At 39.2% G+C, this 19,589-nt stretch overlaps 2 protein-coding genes and 2 non-coding genes across 6 annotated transcripts; 2 read left to right on the top strand and 2 right to left on the bottom strand.

Moving 5' to 3' along the window:
- Nucleotides 1-704: 704 nt before the first annotated feature.
- trnae-uuc (transfer RNA glutamic acid (anticodon UUC)) lies at nt 705-776 on the bottom strand. The gene has a single exon. It is a non-coding gene; the product is annotated as a tRNA-Glu (tRNA).
- Nucleotides 777-1,220: 444 nt separating this feature from the next.
- On the top strand, nt 1,221-1,292 carry trnah-gug (transfer RNA histidin (anticodon GUG)). Its single transcript has one exon. It is a non-coding gene; the product is annotated as a tRNA-His (tRNA).
- Nucleotides 1,293-2,175: 883 nt separating this feature from the next.
- On the top strand, nt 2,176-5,692 carry ebp (EBP cholestenol delta-isomerase). 2 transcript variants are annotated; one of them, XM_062053210.1, is made up of 5 exons: nt 2,176-2,287; nt 3,369-3,660; nt 4,836-4,872; nt 4,942-5,072; nt 5,143-5,692. In XM_062053210.1, the coding sequence occupies exons 2-5, from the start codon at nt 3,369-3,371 to the stop codon at nt 5,355-5,357; spliced, it is 675 nt and encodes a 224-aa protein (XP_061909194.1). In that variant the 5' UTR covers nt 2,176-2,287; the 3' UTR covers nt 5,358-5,692. The 2 variants fall into 2 exon arrangements, with proteins under 2 accessions (XP_061909194.1, XP_061909193.1); XM_062053209.1 differs by having other exon boundaries at nt 2,199-2,314; nt 5,143-5,691.
- Nucleotides 5,693-6,023: 331 nt separating this feature from the next.
- fkbpl (FKBP prolyl isomerase like) lies at nt 6,024-13,638 on the bottom strand. Of its 2 annotated transcripts, none has more exons than XM_062053208.1 (4): nt 13,595-13,638; nt 11,063-11,774; nt 10,716-10,981; nt 6,024-7,124 (listed from the first exon to the last, which is right to left on the bottom strand). In XM_062053208.1, exons 2-4 carry the CDS (start codon nt 11,199-11,201, stop codon nt 6,480-6,482), a joined length of 1,050 nt encoding a protein of 349 aa, XP_061909192.1. In that variant the 5' UTR covers nt 11,202-11,774; nt 13,595-13,638; the 3' UTR covers nt 6,024-6,479. The 2 variants fall into 2 exon arrangements, with proteins under 2 accessions (XP_061909192.1, XP_061909191.1); XM_062053207.1 differs by lacking the exon at nt 13,595-13,638 and having other exon boundaries at nt 11,063-11,221; nt 11,492-11,774.
- Between the last annotated feature and the right edge of the window lie 5,951 nt (nt 13,639-19,589).

Here is a 19,589-nt window from a genome sequence, read left to right as displayed (position 1 = left end):
AATCTCATTCTAATAATAATGTCTTCTTCCTTCCTATTTCTATTGCCTCTTCTCATTACACCTTCTCTCCTCTGGATTTTGTAATATTCTATTGTTTCCTTTATCTAATTATCTTGCCACTTTTTATTGTGTTATATCTTAACTATATTCGTAATGTCTTCTTTACTAAGTGGTAGTAAATGGATGGATGGATGTTTAGTATTTTTTCTATATCATTAGTATTTTTAATAGTGCATAAATCAAGCACTGTATTCATATGTATTTGTAAATATCTGTATCCCTCTTCCATTAAATGATCACATAACTAAAATATCTGCATCCATCTTTAATTACTATAGTGCAGGGATTCTTAAACTGTGGTCCCAAAGAATCGCTTAATTATGTGCAATTAATTTTATTTGATCCATTATTTAAGTCCAGTGTTTTATTTTCCTATATTCAAATACGGTGTTACTGTTCAAACCCTGTGTAATGTTACAGTGGCTAAAAATATTAAATACAATTTGTTAAATAAAACCTTGCCTTGTTTTTAGTCAACACTTAGGCCTACTGCACTACAGTATTCTAATGTTGGACATTTTGGAGAGCCAAATGTTTTCTGAGGTGGTATTTGGTGGAAAAAAGTTTGAGAACCACTGCCGTAGTGAAATATAAAATGTAAGTGATCTGTAAGAAATATATTAATAAATTGGGGAAAAGAGTGGTTCCCATACCGGGAGTCGAACCCGGGCCGCCTGGGTGAAAACCAGGAATCCTAACCGCTAGACCATATGGGACTGACGTAAGAATGCGCATTGCAATAAAATAATATAGATGCACAATCTACTAACCGCTAGACCATATGGGACTGACATATTTACACGTATTGCAATGAAAAAATATAGATGCACAATCCATCCATATTCGCACGTTGTCTACATATAAATAATGACACTGTAAATGCGTTCGCACAAGTAATGCTGGAAATATATGATTTTACTTAAATACAGCTGTTGTTGAAACCCCGTTTCAGAGTCTCGTTGCTCCACCATATGAAGAAATTGCTTCATTCGACTTTTCAACTATTTGCCAAAAATTTAATAGAATCGGCGAAATAAAGGAACAACTAAACGCGACTTAGCAATATCATATGTTGAACATGATTGTAAGACATGTTTATGAGAATGTGAAGAATTGATAATGTTTAGTTTGTGTCGATTACACATGGCACCCAGTAGCTCGCCGTGATCGTATAGTGGTTAGTACTCTGCGTTGTGGCCGCAGCAACCCCGGTTCGAATCCGGGTCACGGCAGGGAGAAATTCCCTGACACGGCAAGGGTGTTTCCTTTTTAAACATTTATATCTATTTTAGCATTTATAAATAATTCATCCACCCATCCATTTTCTACCGATTGTCCCTTTCGAGGTCGCGGGACGTGCTGGAGCCTATCTCAGCTGCACATGGGCGGAAAGCGGGGTACACCCTGGACAAGTCGCCCCCTCATCACAGGGCCAACACAGATAATTAATCCATCATCCATCCATTTTCTACCGCTTGTCCCTTTCGGGGTCGCGGGGGGTGCTGGAGCCTATCTCAGCTGCACATGAGCGGAAGGCGGTGTACAAGTGCCCCTGGCTGCAGCCCGCAGATCGAGGAGGGGCTTATTTTCCCTGCAGTCAGGGGTTACTCGGCGGGCCACCTCATCACAGGACCAACACAGATAATTCCAAAGTGTTAATTTAAAATTACACACTTGATTGAAACTTTTATTAGTAGATTGCACAATTCGGTACATATTCCGTACAATTGACCACTAAATGGTAACACCCGAATAGGTTTTTCAACTTGTTTAAGTCAGGGTCCACGTAAATCAATTCATGATTGTATGACTCACAAAAACATGTCAATTTAAATGAAAAAACGTATTATACACCAATAATGTGCATGTAGGTACAAGTCAGGCTACATTAACCCTGTTGTGTCTCAAGAATTACCTGGAGTACTGTAGCAAAAACTATAATCATTCGTTTGGAATATGCAGCGATAAGAAGGAAGGCGCTGACTTTGGACAGCAGACAGGAAATGTCATTGGCTTGTTAAGTCTATGACGTCAATGTTCCGAGATCACTAACCAATCAGTGAGGCAGCAGATAATCACGTGCATGGTGGCTCTGAAAATGGATGAGTCTGATTGGTCAGCCAAGTGAGTTCCGTGTTTGAGATGTTGTACGTCTATCTATATGTTACGTCGTCTGGTAGTAGTTACCTCTTCTTTATGAAACTGAGAATATTGCTCTTCATCGCTGGTAAGAACACAACTGATACAGCATAAGGTACACTTTTGTTAATTATCGTTTGATTTGAGTAACATTCTAAATATGTTGACCTCATATGTTTATTTGTACTTTATGAAGTTAACATGACTCCTTTACAATTCAGTGCAATGCACTGACAAAATGTGTCATGCATTTTAAATATATTGTTGCATTATAAAAAGTGTTCAGGACTGGATTCATGGCTCTTTCAGGAAGAGCCGTCCAAAAAGACTGGCTCGTCTTATATTTCCTATTTTAGTAGGAAACAACAATCACTAGTATAAGATACGATTCGTTTTATTAATGATAATTTCATTTTGCCCAGGTTTTCATTATAAACATTACATACGGTGACGCCATATCCCTCCCAGTGTGCATTGAAAATTAGATCACTACTTAAAATGTTCCCTCACTTAAACTTTGTGGAAGCACGGAAAACAATATATACAAATAAATAAGGATATGTCCATACTCTATTCGTATATAAAAAATATCTGTAAAGCTAGAATAAAAATTAGGACAGAATACAAATGTGTATGCAAAATTGCAATGTGTGTACACCTAAACTACTTTATGAATCCAAAACAAACATCTGAATGTTGCTAGTATGTTTGATTTGACTGTGACTAATTTGTAAGTCCAATCAGGTGGCGTGCTTGTGCCTGGGCAATTTGTGAAGTGAATTATATTTATATAGCGCTTTTCTCCATAGACTCAAAGCGCTTTACATAGTGAAACCCATTATCTAAATTTTGAAGCTACATGTAAACCAGTGTGGGTGGCACTGGGAGCAAATGGGTAAAGTGTCTTGCCCATGGACACAACGGCTGTTACTAGGATGGTGGAAGCGGGGATCGAACCTGGAACCCTCAAGTTGCTGGAACGGCCGCTCTAGCAACAAAGCCACACACATAAAATATGTAAAAATATTGTTCATGAAGTAGCTCGCAAACCAGCGGCTGGCAACTGCAAATCAGTTCTCATCATTCATTTCAAAGAACCGTTCAAAAGGTTTGACTCGTTTGAGAATGTCACATCTCTAAAAAGTGTCTACCATACTTTCTTGAAACAGATGGACGCCACCGCTGCATCTGGACCATCTCATCCCTATTGGCCCAGGAACCTTGTGATCCCCAACTATGTGGCCAATGATCGATCCATGGCAGAGATTCTAGCGTTTCTTTTCTCTGTGTCTGGAGTCTTTCTTCTAGTGACTTGGATGATCACTGCTCGGCTGAGCACATGGAGGCGTCTGGCTGTGTGCTGGTTTGCTGTTTGTGGTTTTATCCACAGTGTCATTGAGGGCTGGTTCTCGCTCTACTATGACCTTATTCCAGGAGACCAGAGCTTCCTGTCACAATTGTGTAGGTATACAACCAACTAGAACCAGTTTAATGCTTTAGAGCAGGGGTCCACGGCCCGGGTCGTCAAAGTTAAGGGGATGTTTTGCCTTCCGATGCCCCTGTGCGTTCTGTCATTTCGAACATGGAAGTTATGTGCATCTCATTGTACATAACTGGTACGTTCAAGAACCATTGAATAAAATTAAAAACAGGGTAATTAGTTACTAGGTTTTAAAGACAGGGGGAGACTGAACCCCCAGGAGATGCACTGATTATAATAACAATAATGAGGTATTGTTATTAGTCTTATCCACAGATTATATTCCTATGTGTATCAGCTAATACAGTATCTACTTTACAGTCTAAAGTAAAGAAAAACTGGACATATTTATGATTATGTTTAGTGAAGTGAATTTTATTTAGCGCTTTTTCTCTAGAGACCCAAAACGCTTTACATTGAGAAACCCATTAACTACCTTTAAGATACATTTTGACCAGTGTGGGTGGGACTGGGAGCAAGGTGGCTGAAATATCTTGCCCACTAAGATGGCAGAAACTAGATTCCAACTAAAAACACTCAAGTTTCTGGCCGGCCACTTTAACATCTGAGCCACGCCGCCCCGCTGAGTTTAAAGTGAATAATGACAGGTTGTGTGATTATTTAAAATCATATTCTGTCCACTTTATAAAACTAAAGATTATTAAGGTTTTTAAAAATGTATTTGGATGTTAATCCAATCTTTAAAAAGTCAAAAACCTACAGACTGGATTTTTGGCGATGAACACCACCAAAACATCCATCCATCCATTTTCTACCGCTTGTCCCTTCTGGGGTCGCGGGGGATGCTAGAGCCTATCTCAGCTGCATTCGGGCAGAAGGCGGGGTACACCCTGGACAAGTCACCACCTCATCACAGGGCCAACACAGACAGACAACATTCACACACTAGGGCCAATTTAGTGTTGCCAATCAACCTATCCCCAGGTGCATGTCTTTGGAGGTGGGAGGAAGCCGGAGCAATAGATTATGAAAAAAAACTGCTTCATTTTGTTGTTCACTATTGACATTAGCATTACTATCAGGTTTGGTGCATCAGAATTAGGCTAAAAAAAGTTGGGAACCAAAATGTAACCCTTATTGCCTACAACCCTTTCACAAAAACATGTTTTAATGTTGTGTCTTTCACCGCTCTCAGGGAAAGAGTACTCCAAAGGAGACAGTCGATACGTAATGTAAGTGAATTGTCATATCCGCTACAATCAAATACAATTGTCCTTAAAGCATATTTATTTTGTGTCCAGAGCGGATAACTTCACTGTTTGTATGGAGACTGTGACTGCATGCTTGTGGGGACCATTTAGCTTCTGGGCTGTGGTTGCCTTCCTAACTAACAAGCCCTACAGATTCGTCCTGCAGCTCATACTTTCACTTGGTAAGCAGCATGCAATTTGGGACAAGTTAAGCATTGGAACTAACAGCTCATTGAATGTATTCTATTCCAGGTCAGCTGTATGGCGCGGTGCTGTACTTCTTCACAGAGCACAGAGAAGACTACTCCCACAGTGAACTGGGGCACCCCATCTACTTCTGGTTTTACTTTGTGTTCTTGAACTTTTTGTGGATTGTTATTCCACTGGCCCTGATTGTGGACGCGTGGAGACAACTGACAACAGCCCAGCGACACAAAGATGGAACTAAAAAGTCTAAGAAACAATAAAAGGGGACTCAAAGACAGACTGATTCTATACAAGGGACGCACACAAATAGACAACTTGAAATGTTTGGTTTAATTATAGTGGTGGCTAAATATTTTAAGAACAATGTCATTGACTTTAGTTCAGAAGTACATCTTCTGACTGACGTCAAAATAAATTTCATTTTTCTAACTACAATATTTGTCATTATTTTGTAATAGTACATTGCTACCTGACCATTTGTGACAGCGAAATTGTGTGGTTGGCCGCAAGCAAGACATTTTTACCACAGCTGTCAATAAAGAGTTAATTCATGCAAAAATGTATCACGGTATTCATGTATATATGCTGATTAATCACAATTTACTTTGAGGGCACATTCTCCTTGTTTTATAGTCAGTGATCAGGTAAATGCATGTCAGTGCAAAGATGGGTGAGCAAACTGTTAGATTTCACTTAACACTCCCATCTGGACTTTAAATAAAACTTGCAAAATTTGGAGCAAGTAAATGTGCATTGCAATTACCGTTACCATTTAAAAATGTTCCTGTATGACATTTGGACAATAAAATAGAATTTTTGTCCAAATACTGAGCTCTTTTTTAAGGTAAATTTAAATTATGCAAGCAGGTAACAATTTGATTAATCCAAATTCAAATGTGCTTAATCTGATTTAAACAAATTCCTCATTTGAAAGCACACATTTTTACTTTTAATTACTTTAGTGCCACAGCAACATCCAAACGCAACAGTCGTCAAAGTCTCTGTATTACAGCAACTAAGAAGCATCAAGAAAGTGCAATGTTCTAAAAACACGTAATTAAACATACTCACAAGAAGTGGGCTTTAAGAAGTTGCAACGCAAGTGCCCCTTCAGAGATCATAGTACAGCTGCAGATTCCATAAGATCCTGAAAAGGTTGTTTTAATTAAAACAACAAAAAACATCTTTATATCTTCGTGTCAATGCAGCAACATTTTTATATCAATTGCATTATTTATAGTCAGCTGTGTTTAGAGCAAATTATGAGAGGTATTTATAGCCAGAACTGAGTACCTGGAGGAGACAGAGCATCTGCGATTGACACAATTAAAACAAAGGTGTGATTGCCATGTGAAAGTCATACTCGTGATAAGACATTTCAGCTAGCTAAACATTTTACTGAGTCTCCTTCCTAATTGTGCGTTTGTCTGCTTTTCTCTACTCGCAACTTCTTTAAGCGCTTTCACTGCAGCTGTGGATTCTGGCTGCAGCTTTAGCAGTTGTCTGAATGCCATTCGGGCCTCCTCCAGCTCATTCAACATCTGGCAGGCTTGGCCTAGTCGATACCACGCTTTAGCCCCACCTGGTTGCAGCTTTGTGGCCTTAGCGGCACTTTCCTTGGCGCGCGCTGGCTGCTTCAGTTTGAGCTGACACAAAGACAAGTTTGAGTGGAGTTCGGCCTTTGTGCTTTGGAGCTGATTAACTGTAGGAAGTTGTGTTTCATCTTCAGTGTTTGTGACTTTTTCTTCTTCTATGTCGTCCTCTTTTCTGCTTACCTCACATCCACGGAGGGCGATGACCAGTTTGAGGGCACGACTGTAGCTGTCTGCTGCTCCCCACACATCCCCACTTCTGAATCTCTCCCCACCTCTCTCTCTATGGGAAATTGCCCACTCCCATTTTTCACCAGGTGGCATCTGCCAGAATTCCTTTCCTGGTGTGAAAGCTTGGAGCTCCACTGTGGCACAAATTTCCTCCGCAGGCTGAGAGTTCAACATATCAGCTCCATTTACCGGAGTCAGGCGTATCTAGGAAGCACAACACAATGATCAGAATAATGATAGTACATTTTCATATTGTGCATTTGTGACAAAACCTGATAAAAGGCAGGGAGGGATAAGCCTGCTATAATTAAATTTGATATCGAAATCACTTAACTAACTTCAGTTGTCTTTTAAATAAGTTGTATGTGTGCTGTCTAAGAGTGATCTTTGATCACATTTAAAATGCTGATCTTACAGTGAACCCACCTAACCATTCCCAGAACGTTGTGATTACATTAGCCTTTTGGGCAATTACCGCTACCTAATGGGTGCATTTGGGTTGCTTTTTCGTTCCATATTAGTGCAAATGGCAAGCATTTTTCGGTTTCTGAAACGTTACATATTACGTTCTTTGAATGGTACCGAATGGTCTGCGATGTCAATGCTTTAAGTCTGCATATTAAATTCATACCAAATTGAAGAGGGAAGATCTCCAAACGTGTAAAAATACAGTACAAATTGCAATAAAGCCATATTTTCCAGGATAATGGCCATCACGCACACACACAAAACAACACTTGTTTGCCACACAGCAGAGCGTTGATTGTGACGTAAAAAAACTTTTTTGTACCAAAACAACACTTCAATCTGCATTGATTAAAGCAAGCTATAACAGACTGAACAACAACACATAACGTCAACTACTTCAACTTTAATAACACCTCCCTCCACGTCAGACCGTGACGACAATGCAATATGAAGTATAAATGATAAAACATTTATGTATGTGAAAGTTGTGACTTATGTGAAAGTTCACCTCCTACCATGTTTACTTCCCTAACGACTTCCTTAAAGTTTTGTAATCAATTAGGAATATTAAGCAGTTAAAATGTGTTAAACATGGGGAAGTGTGGAGAGTATTTTGCATATATTAGCCATCATGCACTCTAATGGATTTATAATGTGTAATTTTAAATTATATGTACGTATTTTATAATGTCCACACAGTTTAATGACTTGGATGTGTGTTATGTGCGACAGTATGTTGACTTTATTGGTTGGTGATAGTTAATTTACACCATGAGTGGGGAAAGTTGTTTGGATTGGGTCATATAAATTAATGCTGTGCTCAATTAATTTGGATATACCTGTATGCTTGTGGTCATGTGATATCCCTTACTCTCCACATGAGGGCAGTAAATCATTTCTGATTGCATAGCCACCTGATTAGCTGAGGGATGCCAAACTTTTGATGTCTTGCGGGCCACCGAAAAACGCATATCCAGGGTAAAAACAATGTCCATCCACACAAGTGTAGTTTCAAAACGGTCTTTATATCCACAAGCAAACACATACCATACTTCTACTGTCATGCACACTTTGTCCAGAGAGCCTGGATAAGCAGCAAAAGCAAACTTGGTGGCATTTTACCTCTGTTATGTGTATTTTGATATCCTAGACGTACAATGACATGTGCATTATCTTTAAAACCAGCCTGCACTTACACAAAGCCCTAGGAACATTATAAATGTTTTTTTGGGTGCTTAAAGCTCGCATACGCACCTGTGCTGCTGAAACCCAACACTCGTGGATTTACATGTTTAATCAGCAACATGGTTATATATTACATGTGCAGTGAAGTGAACATTATTTTTATAATCTGTGCACACTAACAAGGAGTGCCTAAAGTGCATGGACGTGCGTGTGCCTCTGCAAAACTCTCATGGAATTATAACACGCTTAATTATCAATGTTAATATATTACATGTGCAATGAAGTGTAAATTGTCTTTAACATCAGTTCACACTAACAAGGAGGAAGAATACATCATGTTTTTTTTAGCCGCTTGGGCGCATTATACGCACGCACGGTCGCGTCCGACTCCATTTACACCAGAGGTCACCAACGCGGTGCCCGCGGGCACCAGGTAGCCCGTAAGGACCAGATGAATAGCCCGCTGGCCTGTTATAAAAATAGCTCAAATAGCAGCACTTACCAGTGAGCTGCCTCTATTTTTTAAATTGTATTTATTTACTAGCAAGCTGGTCTCGTTTTGCCCGACATTTTTAATTCTAAGAGAGACAAAACTCAAATAGAATGTGAAAATCCAAGAAAATATTTTAAAGACTTGGTCTTCACTTGTTTAAATAAATTCATAAATTTTTTTACTTTGCTTCTTATAACATTCAGAAAGACAATTTTAGAGAAAAAATACAACCTTAAAAATGATTTTAGGATTTTTAAACACATATACCTTTTTACCTTTTAAATTCCTTCCTCTTCTTTCCTGACAATTTAAATCAATGTTCAAGTAATTTATTTTTTTATTGTAAAGAATAATACATACATTTTAATTTAATTCTTCATTTTAGCTTCTGTTTTTTCGACGAAGAATATTTGCGAAATATTTCTTCAAACTTATTATGATTAAAATTCAAAAAAATTATTCTGGAAAATCTAGAAAATCTGTAGAATCAAATTTAAATCTTATTTCAAAGTCTTGAATTTCTTTTAAAATTTTTGTTCTGGAAAATCTAGAAGAAATAATGATTTGTCTTTGTTAGAAATATAGCTTGGTCCAATTTGTTATATATTCTAACAAAGTGTAGATTGGATTTTAAGCTATTTAAAACATGTCATCAAAATTCTAAAATCAATCTTAATCAGGAAAAATTACTAATGATGTTCCATAAATTCTTTTTTAAGTTTTTTCAAAAAGATTCAAATTAGCTAGTTTTTCTCTTCTTTTTTTCGGTAGAATTTTGAATTTTAAAGAGTCGAAATTAAAGATAAACTATGTTTCAAAATTTAATTGTCATTTGTTTCGTGTTTTCTCCTCTTTTAAACCGTTCAATTAAGTGTAAATATCATTAATTATTAATAATAACAGAGTTAAAGGTAAATTGAGCAAATTGGCTATTTCTGGCAATTTATTTAAGTGTGTATCAAACTGGTAGCCCTTCGCATTAATCAGTACCCAAGAAGTAGCTCTTGGTTTCAAAAAGGTTGGTGACCCCTGATTTACACAAATGGAACAAACACACGTAAATAAATAACTTCATGATTTGTCATTAAATAAAGATTAAAACAAGGGGTAATGTTGCACCTTTCTTATAACACAAAGCAAAAAGTCTTGTTTGTCCAATTTTTCCCATTAGCTGGAATGTCACAAAGTATTCAAACCAGCTGACTGTCATTGTCGCTGGTCAGATTGTCGCAGTGTCTTTCCAAAGCCCACTTTGATGCATCTTTTTAATAATGTAGAGTGAAAATAGCAGTTTGTTTACAGTCAAACATACAGTTAGGTATCTTACTGTGTTTAAAGCCAGGAAGGCAGTGTTTACTATTTATTAAGCTTTGGAAATGACAGTGCATAACCGTGACGTCATCAGATGATTACAAGTCTCCGTTTGAGCTGTGTACGCGCTAACGCTGAGGAGAAAGTTTTGTGTGTGCCTTATTAAAGGAGAAAAGTATGCGTTTGCGTGTGGACAAGAAGCCTAAACACAGAGATAAGTATGCGTTTAAGTATCCATGTTCGTGTGGACATGGCAAATATTATTTCAAACTGACGTCAATGTAGTGCCTTTTTGGTGATTACAGTGCAGCATGGAAGTGTTTTTTTAAAATTCATACCTCACATGTCTCCCCAGCGTCCATGCTCTCCACGCAGGCTTCTGTGACATCACAATGACCTTCCCCAAGACGCAGTGTGGCCCAGTCACCTAGCATGACCTGCAGCACTGAGTCCTGACACCTTGGGGAATCTGCAACATCAAGTCGGTCTCCTTGGTTGGGCTCATCTCCTTTCACCAAATGTCTCGCATCATCCATGTCCGCTTTGAGACGCACACGAACACGGCAGAGTGAGCCTATTCTCGGTTTGTAGCCAGACGACAACACTAGAACAGACAACAACACAGGGGGTTAAAAAACAGAGCATATCAGGTGTAAAACACAACAGAAGAACATCATGCAAGCACCTTTTCCAGGATTACAAACTTTCTGTTGACTTCCAGACTGGGTTTGCTTCTTCTGGACCATCCAAAGGCCTTTGGGACACACTGACACCCAGCAGGTGTTCGCAACGCCATCTTGATCATCACCATCTGCTACGTCCATCTCCTCAGTCAGAAGATATACTATAAAAGTTTTTTTAAAAAAGCGTAATTTTTTCTGTTTCTTTGCATGGCTATAAATGACTCTGGTATGTGGTTATCAATCCAAAATATGTATTTTGTTGGCGATTAGCACATCATTAAGAAGATAATGTCCTGTTTAGAGAGAGAGAACGTGCATTGAAGCAACACCATTTGTGTTAGGGTTTCTCAACTATAAAACAAGCAGAATTTTTCCAAAAATATATTAAAGCGGGCAGTTAAAAGTAACTCATAATGAATAAATGTCTTTACCCAATTCAACAAATATATTTGTTCAATATCAGCTATCCCATCAACCGGCGATAGACTACAGCTGCGGACTTCCTTCTTCTGTGGTTGTTACTTCTTCTTCGCTGCTTCTTCCTGGTGGCTGCTATTACCGCACAATACTGCCACCTGAAGACGAGAAATAGACTGCAGTCCTGTTTGTACGGACAGCCTTCTTCTCGCTGTATACAAGATAAGGTCGTCATAGTGCAATGCTCTTCTTTTTCCGGCAGGTGGCGGCAAACATCAGAATAACTAGGATATTGTACTAAAACGCAAGGGAGAAAATAGAGAAAAAAACAGAAGAAGTTAGTTGTTGCACGTAGTATATATCTGTATCATGAATCAATTTAAGTGGACCCCGACTTAAACAAGTTGAAAAACTTATTCGGGTGCTACCATTTAGTGGTCATTTGTACGGAATATGTACTTCACTGTGCAACCTACTAATAAAAGTCTCAATCAATCAATCAATCGGACGTCAGTAAGTTAATTTCTAATATATTTGGAAGCTAACAAAATCAAAACATTATGTTAAATATGCGAATATAGTTGAGGAATATGATCAATCAGTCAATCAATCAAAGTTTATTTATATAGCCCAAAATCGAGTGTCTCAAAGGGCTGCACAAGCCAAAACGACATCCTCGACTCAGATCCCACATCAGGGCAAGAAAAAACTCAACCCAATGGGATACAATGAGAAACCTTGGAGGGCACCGCAGATGTGGGGACCCCCCGCCCCCTGGGCGACCGGTGCAATATGGATGATAGCAGGTGATACTGACAGTGTCTTTTGTGGCTGCTTGGATACAATTAATTCATATTTAGTTACCGAATTCAAGTAGCAGCCTACAGCTCCTACTACAGCTTGCTACTATACATCACTGAACACAAATCAGTTTAGCGTACAGAGCATCACATTGACACACACAGTCAGTGTGAGTGTTTATTGACCTTTGACCGGGACCACTCATGTTTAAGGCCTGTGTGTTAATCTGTGCTGTCAGTGTGAGTTTGGGCTTTATCTTCCGAGCACTGGAAACTATGAGAAGAATATCTCTCAGGTGTGTGTTTGTGTTTCTGCATGTGTGCATGTATGTGTGTGTGTGAGACAGCCAAACAGACCCCGAGATACAATATATCCTATTCTATGGGACTATTTGAGAAAATGTTGTAAATTTGCAAAACCAAGGAAATTGCATGCATAAGCTAATTAAAAGCATGCATGTTTTAGTAGCTGAGGTAATTCATACAAATAGTTTGCCAAAAAACACTGTAAGACAGCTGAATAAGATATAGAGACAGGTGGAATTCAGAGGGGAAAAACTGACTATCTCATAACTGCAAATGTACTGTAACCACAAATGCCATCAATCAATTTTCCTATTGCGAAATTATTCAGCTGACATACTTTTTATACTGCATTTTTATAAGACAATGACAATTTTACTCTCCTAATAAAAACACCAATTTGGACTGGCTGTTGTTTTTTTTTGCTCATGAAAGCGGCAGTTGGCTTGTCTGTAATCACTCTGTCACACGTTCTAACACACACACACATGCTGCAAACACTGGCCAAGTTGAGGCTCATGCATAAACAGATTGGCCCACACTACATGGTGTTTATGCCTTAGTGAACACCACTAAGTGTGTGTGTGTGCGTGTGTGTGCGTGTGTTTGCGTGCGTGTGCATGTATGTTTATATTCTGCCCTTGCTTTTTGCTGGTTAGCTTAGCAGATAGCTAACATGATATAATCCTTGATGAAAAAAGAGTCCCAAGCGTCTGGTGTGTAGTTTAGGCCTTTTTAGTGAAGGATCAATCGTATATTTTGTAAAACTGTGAACAAAAACATATAAATAAACATTTTACATTCAGCATATGTCTATATACAACATACATGTGTACATAGCTATATAAACCAATATAGAAGTCTGCTATGTAACCTATTTAGCATCCAAACCAACAAAACGCTGCCAGTAATTAGCTTTCAACAATAGGCACAAATATCTTACTAAAGCAGTCTTAAACTGAAAATGCACAAATAATACATATACATATGCATGTTGCATTCACATAAACTTACAGGTTTAGACCTTCAAAGTCTTGAAAGTTGAAAAGAAAGCTTAAAGCCTGCATTAAGTGCTGTTTGTTTGACATCTGCTCTCATACTGCTCTCTGAAACACACACACACTAAGCTGGCTAAACTGCAAAACTGATTTCCACCACTAGGGGTCTTAGAAAATAACATTGTGGGGCATAACAGTTTATGTGTGTCTGTGTGTGACGCACCTTAACCATTTATTCTCCAGCGGCTGCTTGTAGTTTATTGTGAGATTCTGAAAAACAGACAACAGACTAAGCTTTACAACTGAAGTGTTAAGGCGGAAGCTGAAAGGAGCTACAGTGCATCCGGAAAGTATTCAAAGTGCTTCACTTCCACATTTTGGTGTGTTTTGGTGTGTTCTCAAAATTCTACACACAATACCCCATAATGGCAATGTGAAAACATTTTTAGGGATCTTTGCAAATGTATTAAAAATAAAAAACTAAGAAATCACAACCTTTGCCATGAAGCTCAAAAGTGAGCTCAGGTGCATCCTGTTTCAACTGATCATCCTAGAGATGTTCCTACAGCTTAACTGGAGTCTACCTGTGTTAAATACAGTTGATCGGACATGATTTGGAAAGGCACACATTTGTCAATATATAAGGTACCACACTTGACAGTGCATGACTGAGAACAAACAAAGCATGGAGTTGAAGGAATTGTCTGTAAACCTCCGAGTCAGGATTGTCTCAAGGCACAAATCTGGGGAAGGGTACAGAAAAATATCTGCTGCCTTGAAGGTCCCAATGAGCACAGTGGCCTCCATCATCCGTAAATGAAAGAAGTTTGAAACCACCTAGAGCTGGCCGGTCTTCTAAACTGAGTGATTGCGGGAGAAATGCCCTATTAAAGGAAGTGACTAAGACCCTAAAGGTCACTTTGTCAGAACTACAGCATTTCTCTGTTGGGAGAGCATAACCTTCCAGAAGGACAACCAATCAGGCAAGTATGATAGAGTGGCCAGGCAGAAGCTATTCCTTGGTAGAAAAGCACATGGCAGCCTGCCTAGAATTTGCCAAAATGCACCTGAAAGACTCATAGGCAATGAGTCTGGTCTGATGAGACAAAGACTGAACCCTTTGGCGTGAATGCCAGAGATCATGTTTAGAGGAAACCAGGCACCGCTCATCACCAGGCCAATACCATTCTTACAGTGAAGCATGGTGATGGCATCATGCTGTGGGGATGTTTTTAAGCGGCAGGAACTGGGAGACAAGTCAGGATAGAGGGAAAGATAAATGCAGCAATGTACAGAGACATCCTGTATGAAAACCTGCTCTCGAACACTTATGAACTCAGACTGGGGAGACGGTTCATCTTTCAGCAGGACAACGACCCCAAGCACACAGCCAATATATCAAAGGAATGGCGACAGGACAACTCTGTACATGTCCTTGAGTGGCCCAGCCAGAGCCCCGACTTTTAATCCCATTGAAATAACTGTGCACCAACCTATCCAACCTGATGGAGCTGGAGAGGTGCTGCACAGAGGAATGGGCAAAACTGCCCAAAAATAGGTGTGCAAAGCTTTCGGCATCGTATTCAAAAAGACTTGAGGCTGTATTTGCTGCAAAAGGTGAATTAACAAAGTATTGAGCAAAGGCTGTGACTCCTTATGTGATTTCTTAGTTTTTTATTTAAAGTGGACTTTGCATGCAAAACCAACTTTTTTTTAAGTATTGGTACCTGTTTTTGTGTATTTGGGACCTGCATATCTCCCGGAAATTTGAAATCACACAATGGACGCATGGTGTTGATATTTATAAAACAATATTGCCTCCTTTCAAACTTCCTCCAAATGAGACATTTGGATGTTTTCCCCATCAGCGGATTTCTGCATTTATGGTAAAGTTTTACATGAATAATATTGCAAAAGTCTGCCACTGTAGTCCAATTTTGTAGTCGATAAGTTATACATTTTTTCTCCATCCTCTAGTTATGGGGCAGACTGGCTCGTACATGCACGTGCATCCTCCCCTGTTGCCATTTCTAATACAACGTAGCTTATAGTTCTAAATTGTTTCTGTCAGTAGCCTTGTTATCCATCCATTCTCTACAGCTTGTCCCTTTTGGGGGTGCGGGGGGTGCTGGAGCCTATCTCAGCTGCAATCGGGCGGAAGGCGGTGTACACCCTGGACAAGTCGCCACCTCATCACAGGGCCAATACAGATAGACAGACAACATTCACACTCACATTCACACACTAGGGCCAATTTAGTGTTGCCAATCAACCTAGCCTCGTTATTAATGTGCTAAAATCTACAACATAGCTGACAGGGAGAAGACGCAGTCGAAGTGGAGGCACGTAAATAAGACTACCCACAAAACGGCGCATCCTGAAGAGACGGTAAAAAAGTGGCTTGAAGATTGTCTGCCAAACATAATCTATGCAAACCACCATTACATGTTATGTAGACCACAAGGAAGTGTTTAAAATGTAGAAAAAAAACACATGTAGTTTGCACCTGGCTTTGGGAAGCTTCTTTAGCAGCGCAGGCGTCTCTATGGGCTTTTAAAACACTGTCGTAGTGATGATGGCGTTTCAGGTGGCAAAATGTCTTCCTCTGAAACAGTGCAGAAGGATTGGAGCCATGTTTGTTTACAATGATCTTAGAGGACGTTTACGACACAAGTAGGAGAAATTTGATTTGAAACATGATTTGCTCAAGTATATATTCAGTATCAAGTAGAGATGTGATGTTCTAAAGACGGCCAAAGGCATCACTACTGCAGGCTTTAAAGAGAGGGGAGGCATATCTAGCCCTTAAAAGTTGCACAGGATGTGAGCAAACAGAGCACGCCAGCACTACATTTGACTTACAGCTAATACAGACAGAGACATTATTTATTAGGCTATTATTATGTCAGTCTGTTTTCTTAAATACAGTACAACAACAAACGGAAGTAAAGTGAAGGGCAGGGTTATGATCATATTTAGGTGAAAATGAATTATTGTTTATCTAAACTCATATTTTATAAGGTGCTTAAGAATACTTAAGGGAGGATTCAGACCGCCTAAATAGGCCCAATATCTCTAAAATACATACAAGATGTAAAAAAAAGAAAAAAAGGTAAAATGGCTTATACTTGTATAGCGCTTTTCTACCTTCAAAGGCTTTGACACTATTTCCACATTCACCCATTCACACACACATTCACACAATGATGGCGGGAGCTGCCATGCAAGGCCCTAACCAGCAGCCATCAGGAGCAAGGGTGAAGTGTCTTGCTTAAGGACACAACGGACGTGACAAGGTTGGTAGAAGGTGGGGATTGAACCAGGAACCCTCAGGTTGCTGGCACGGCCACTCTCCCAACCGCGCCACGCGGTAATACACATGTAGTACACATATTATTATAGCATGTATTATGTATAATGTCTATAATAGTATTTAACTTTCTTCTATTATATTATTGATACATAAATTAATCTGTTTTCGGAATTGTTATGTATTTACTCAGCTAAAGTAGGTTTTATTGTCTAATAGTTTGTTGTTTGACTGATAACATGTTGATTATAGTGATAAAAGGGTATAATTCAACTTGTTTAAACCTCTTCTTAATTGTTCTAGCAAATAGGTCTTCAAGAGGGGTCCAAAACCCCCTGTGGGTCTGTGAAATTTTGTATTTAATTTTGAATGAATTTGTTTTATATTCCCCTTTTTTCCCCACAAATGTAAATGTCTTTAAATATACATTAGGATTAATTCAATACACTGTAGTGAAGTTTATACATGCCAGTGGCATGACCACCCTACTCACTGTACCTTACAGCTTTTAGATAAAAACATGAATACATAATTATATTTGGATCGTCATGTAAGCATTTAAGAAAGCTGACAATGAGTGCTCTAAATGCTAATAATAAGCTAATAATTAGGGTGTTAGTTGTCAGCTAGCTATTAGCGGCGCTGTACTTTATCATTTGAATAACTTAGTAATGTACAATAACAAGGTAACTTTAGGACCTGTTTAATTTAAAACACAATTTTATTTGATATATAGGTAAGGGGTCTTTCCATCAGTGTGGGGGTCCTTGGCCCGAAAAACGTTGAGGACCCCTGTTTAAGCACATGTGAAAGAGAATGGAGGCAACTCGCAATTTGTAATTGCAATTATTTTATTTTTCTTGTTTTTGTCAATTTGTTTTCATCGTTCGAAATATTTTCACCTATTGCAGCACACTTATACAGGACTATACTTGTAATTGTAATTGGTATAATTTTAACATTATTTTATTGGATGTAAAATATGAGCGCTGTCTCCCAATTTATCATCATGAAAAGTTGCAAATGAGCTGCAGGGGTTTGCACTGAGCTCAAGGGCCAGTGATGTGTCAGAAAAGTTTCTCCAATTCAAACGTAATATACTTTTCGTATGATTTCCTACAAAATCCTTGTGACAAAACATATGCATATGGTTTTTATTTACTTGGCATCGATTACTTGAGAGAAGTTTTATTTCATTTCACATTCCTGCAGTTTTATTGATCAAAATAAAACATTTATTGAGGAATAAAGAAGTCAAAACTTGAATATCTTTATTGCGGGGATCATGTGTCAGCAAATATTTCACATGGGTGCGCTTATAATACTTGAATGAAAGAGATTTCATTGCGCCTTGGCCCTTTATTGTGACCATGTAAATTCTTATTACACACTTTTCCGTAAAAAGTGGCATGCTTTACCGTTACTGAAAAGTACACACTTGATGAAAGCAAGTTAATATGTCTATGCCCATCGGCAACATAAGGGATCTTCCATGAAGTTACGGTAAATTAGTTTTATCTGGAGCATAAGCAGGGTCCTTAACTCAATTATGTTGTTTCTCTGGGGGCCACTTAGGCAGTCGGACCTGCACAGCCTGAGTAAGAACCTACTGAGGGGAGGAGATGGCTATCGGTGGCAGAGGGCAAATCTGGGGACCGCTTTAATAGGTGCACACAGTGTAATGAGGTCTTGTTGTGAGGGGGCCTGAGGACTTTTTTAAGACACCGCTTTCAAGTGTTCTTTTCCAGAGGCGTGTGCGTTTTGTGATCACAGAGAGAGTCACTGTGGGCCATTAGGCCTCCGCACGCATGCATACATGCCATCAAGTGCACATCTGGATATGCTTCTCCTTGAACACTCTCACTTGTGACCTTACCAGAGCATCCGAGCTACTTCTGCTGGTGCACACTACTACCACCTTATCTTAACACACCTGCAACATATTCACACAAAACACCACATTAATATACCTGCACGGTCAGGTGCAAGCCGGGCTCAGGGAGGAGGACGCCCCTGCCATGCAGAGTCCCAGGGATTGTACCAACTAGTCCTCTCAACAAATCGTTTATTTGGCTGAAGAAGTTTCTGATTAATGCCTAATTTTCATCTCATGTTGGAGGCTTTATTCATAATTTTTTTATAGGGGGTTTATTGTAATGTATTGTTATTGTAATATGTTGAGTTTTTTGTTTACTGAACTGCAGAGAAGCTAGATATTTATAAAAGGGAGACCACATGTGTGTAAAAATAATATATAATAATGGTAATACAGATATTACCAAACTATTAATTATATTAATGCTCCTGAACACAACATCGGTGATCCTTGGATGTTTTTGGTCTTTCAACATCGGCAGCCCGGTGGGGTAGGGGTTAGTGTATGTGCCTCACAATACGAAAGTCCTTGGTTCGATTCTTGGCTCGGCATCTTTCTGTGTGGAGTTTGCATGTTCTCTCCGTAACTGTGTGGGTTCCCTCCGGGTACTCCGGCTTCCTTCCACCTCCACAGATATGCACCTGGGGATAGGTTGATTGGCAACACTAAATTGGCCCTAGTGTGTGAATGTGAGTGTGAATGTTGTCTGTCTATCTGTGTTGGCGACTTGTCCATAGTGTACGCTGCCTTCCGCCCGAACTGCAGCTGAGATAGACTCCAGCACCCTCCGCGACCTCGTAAGAGACAAGTGGTAGTAAATGGATG

Source organism: Entelurus aequoreus, linkage group LG07 (assembly GCF_033978785.1).
Source record: "Entelurus aequoreus isolate RoL-2023_Sb linkage group LG07, RoL_Eaeq_v1.1, whole genome shotgun sequence".
In the NCBI taxonomy this organism is placed as follows: domain Eukaryota; kingdom Metazoa; phylum Chordata; class Actinopteri; order Syngnathiformes; family Syngnathidae; genus Entelurus; species Entelurus aequoreus.
This window is presented reverse-complemented; position numbering and strand designations above follow the sequence as displayed.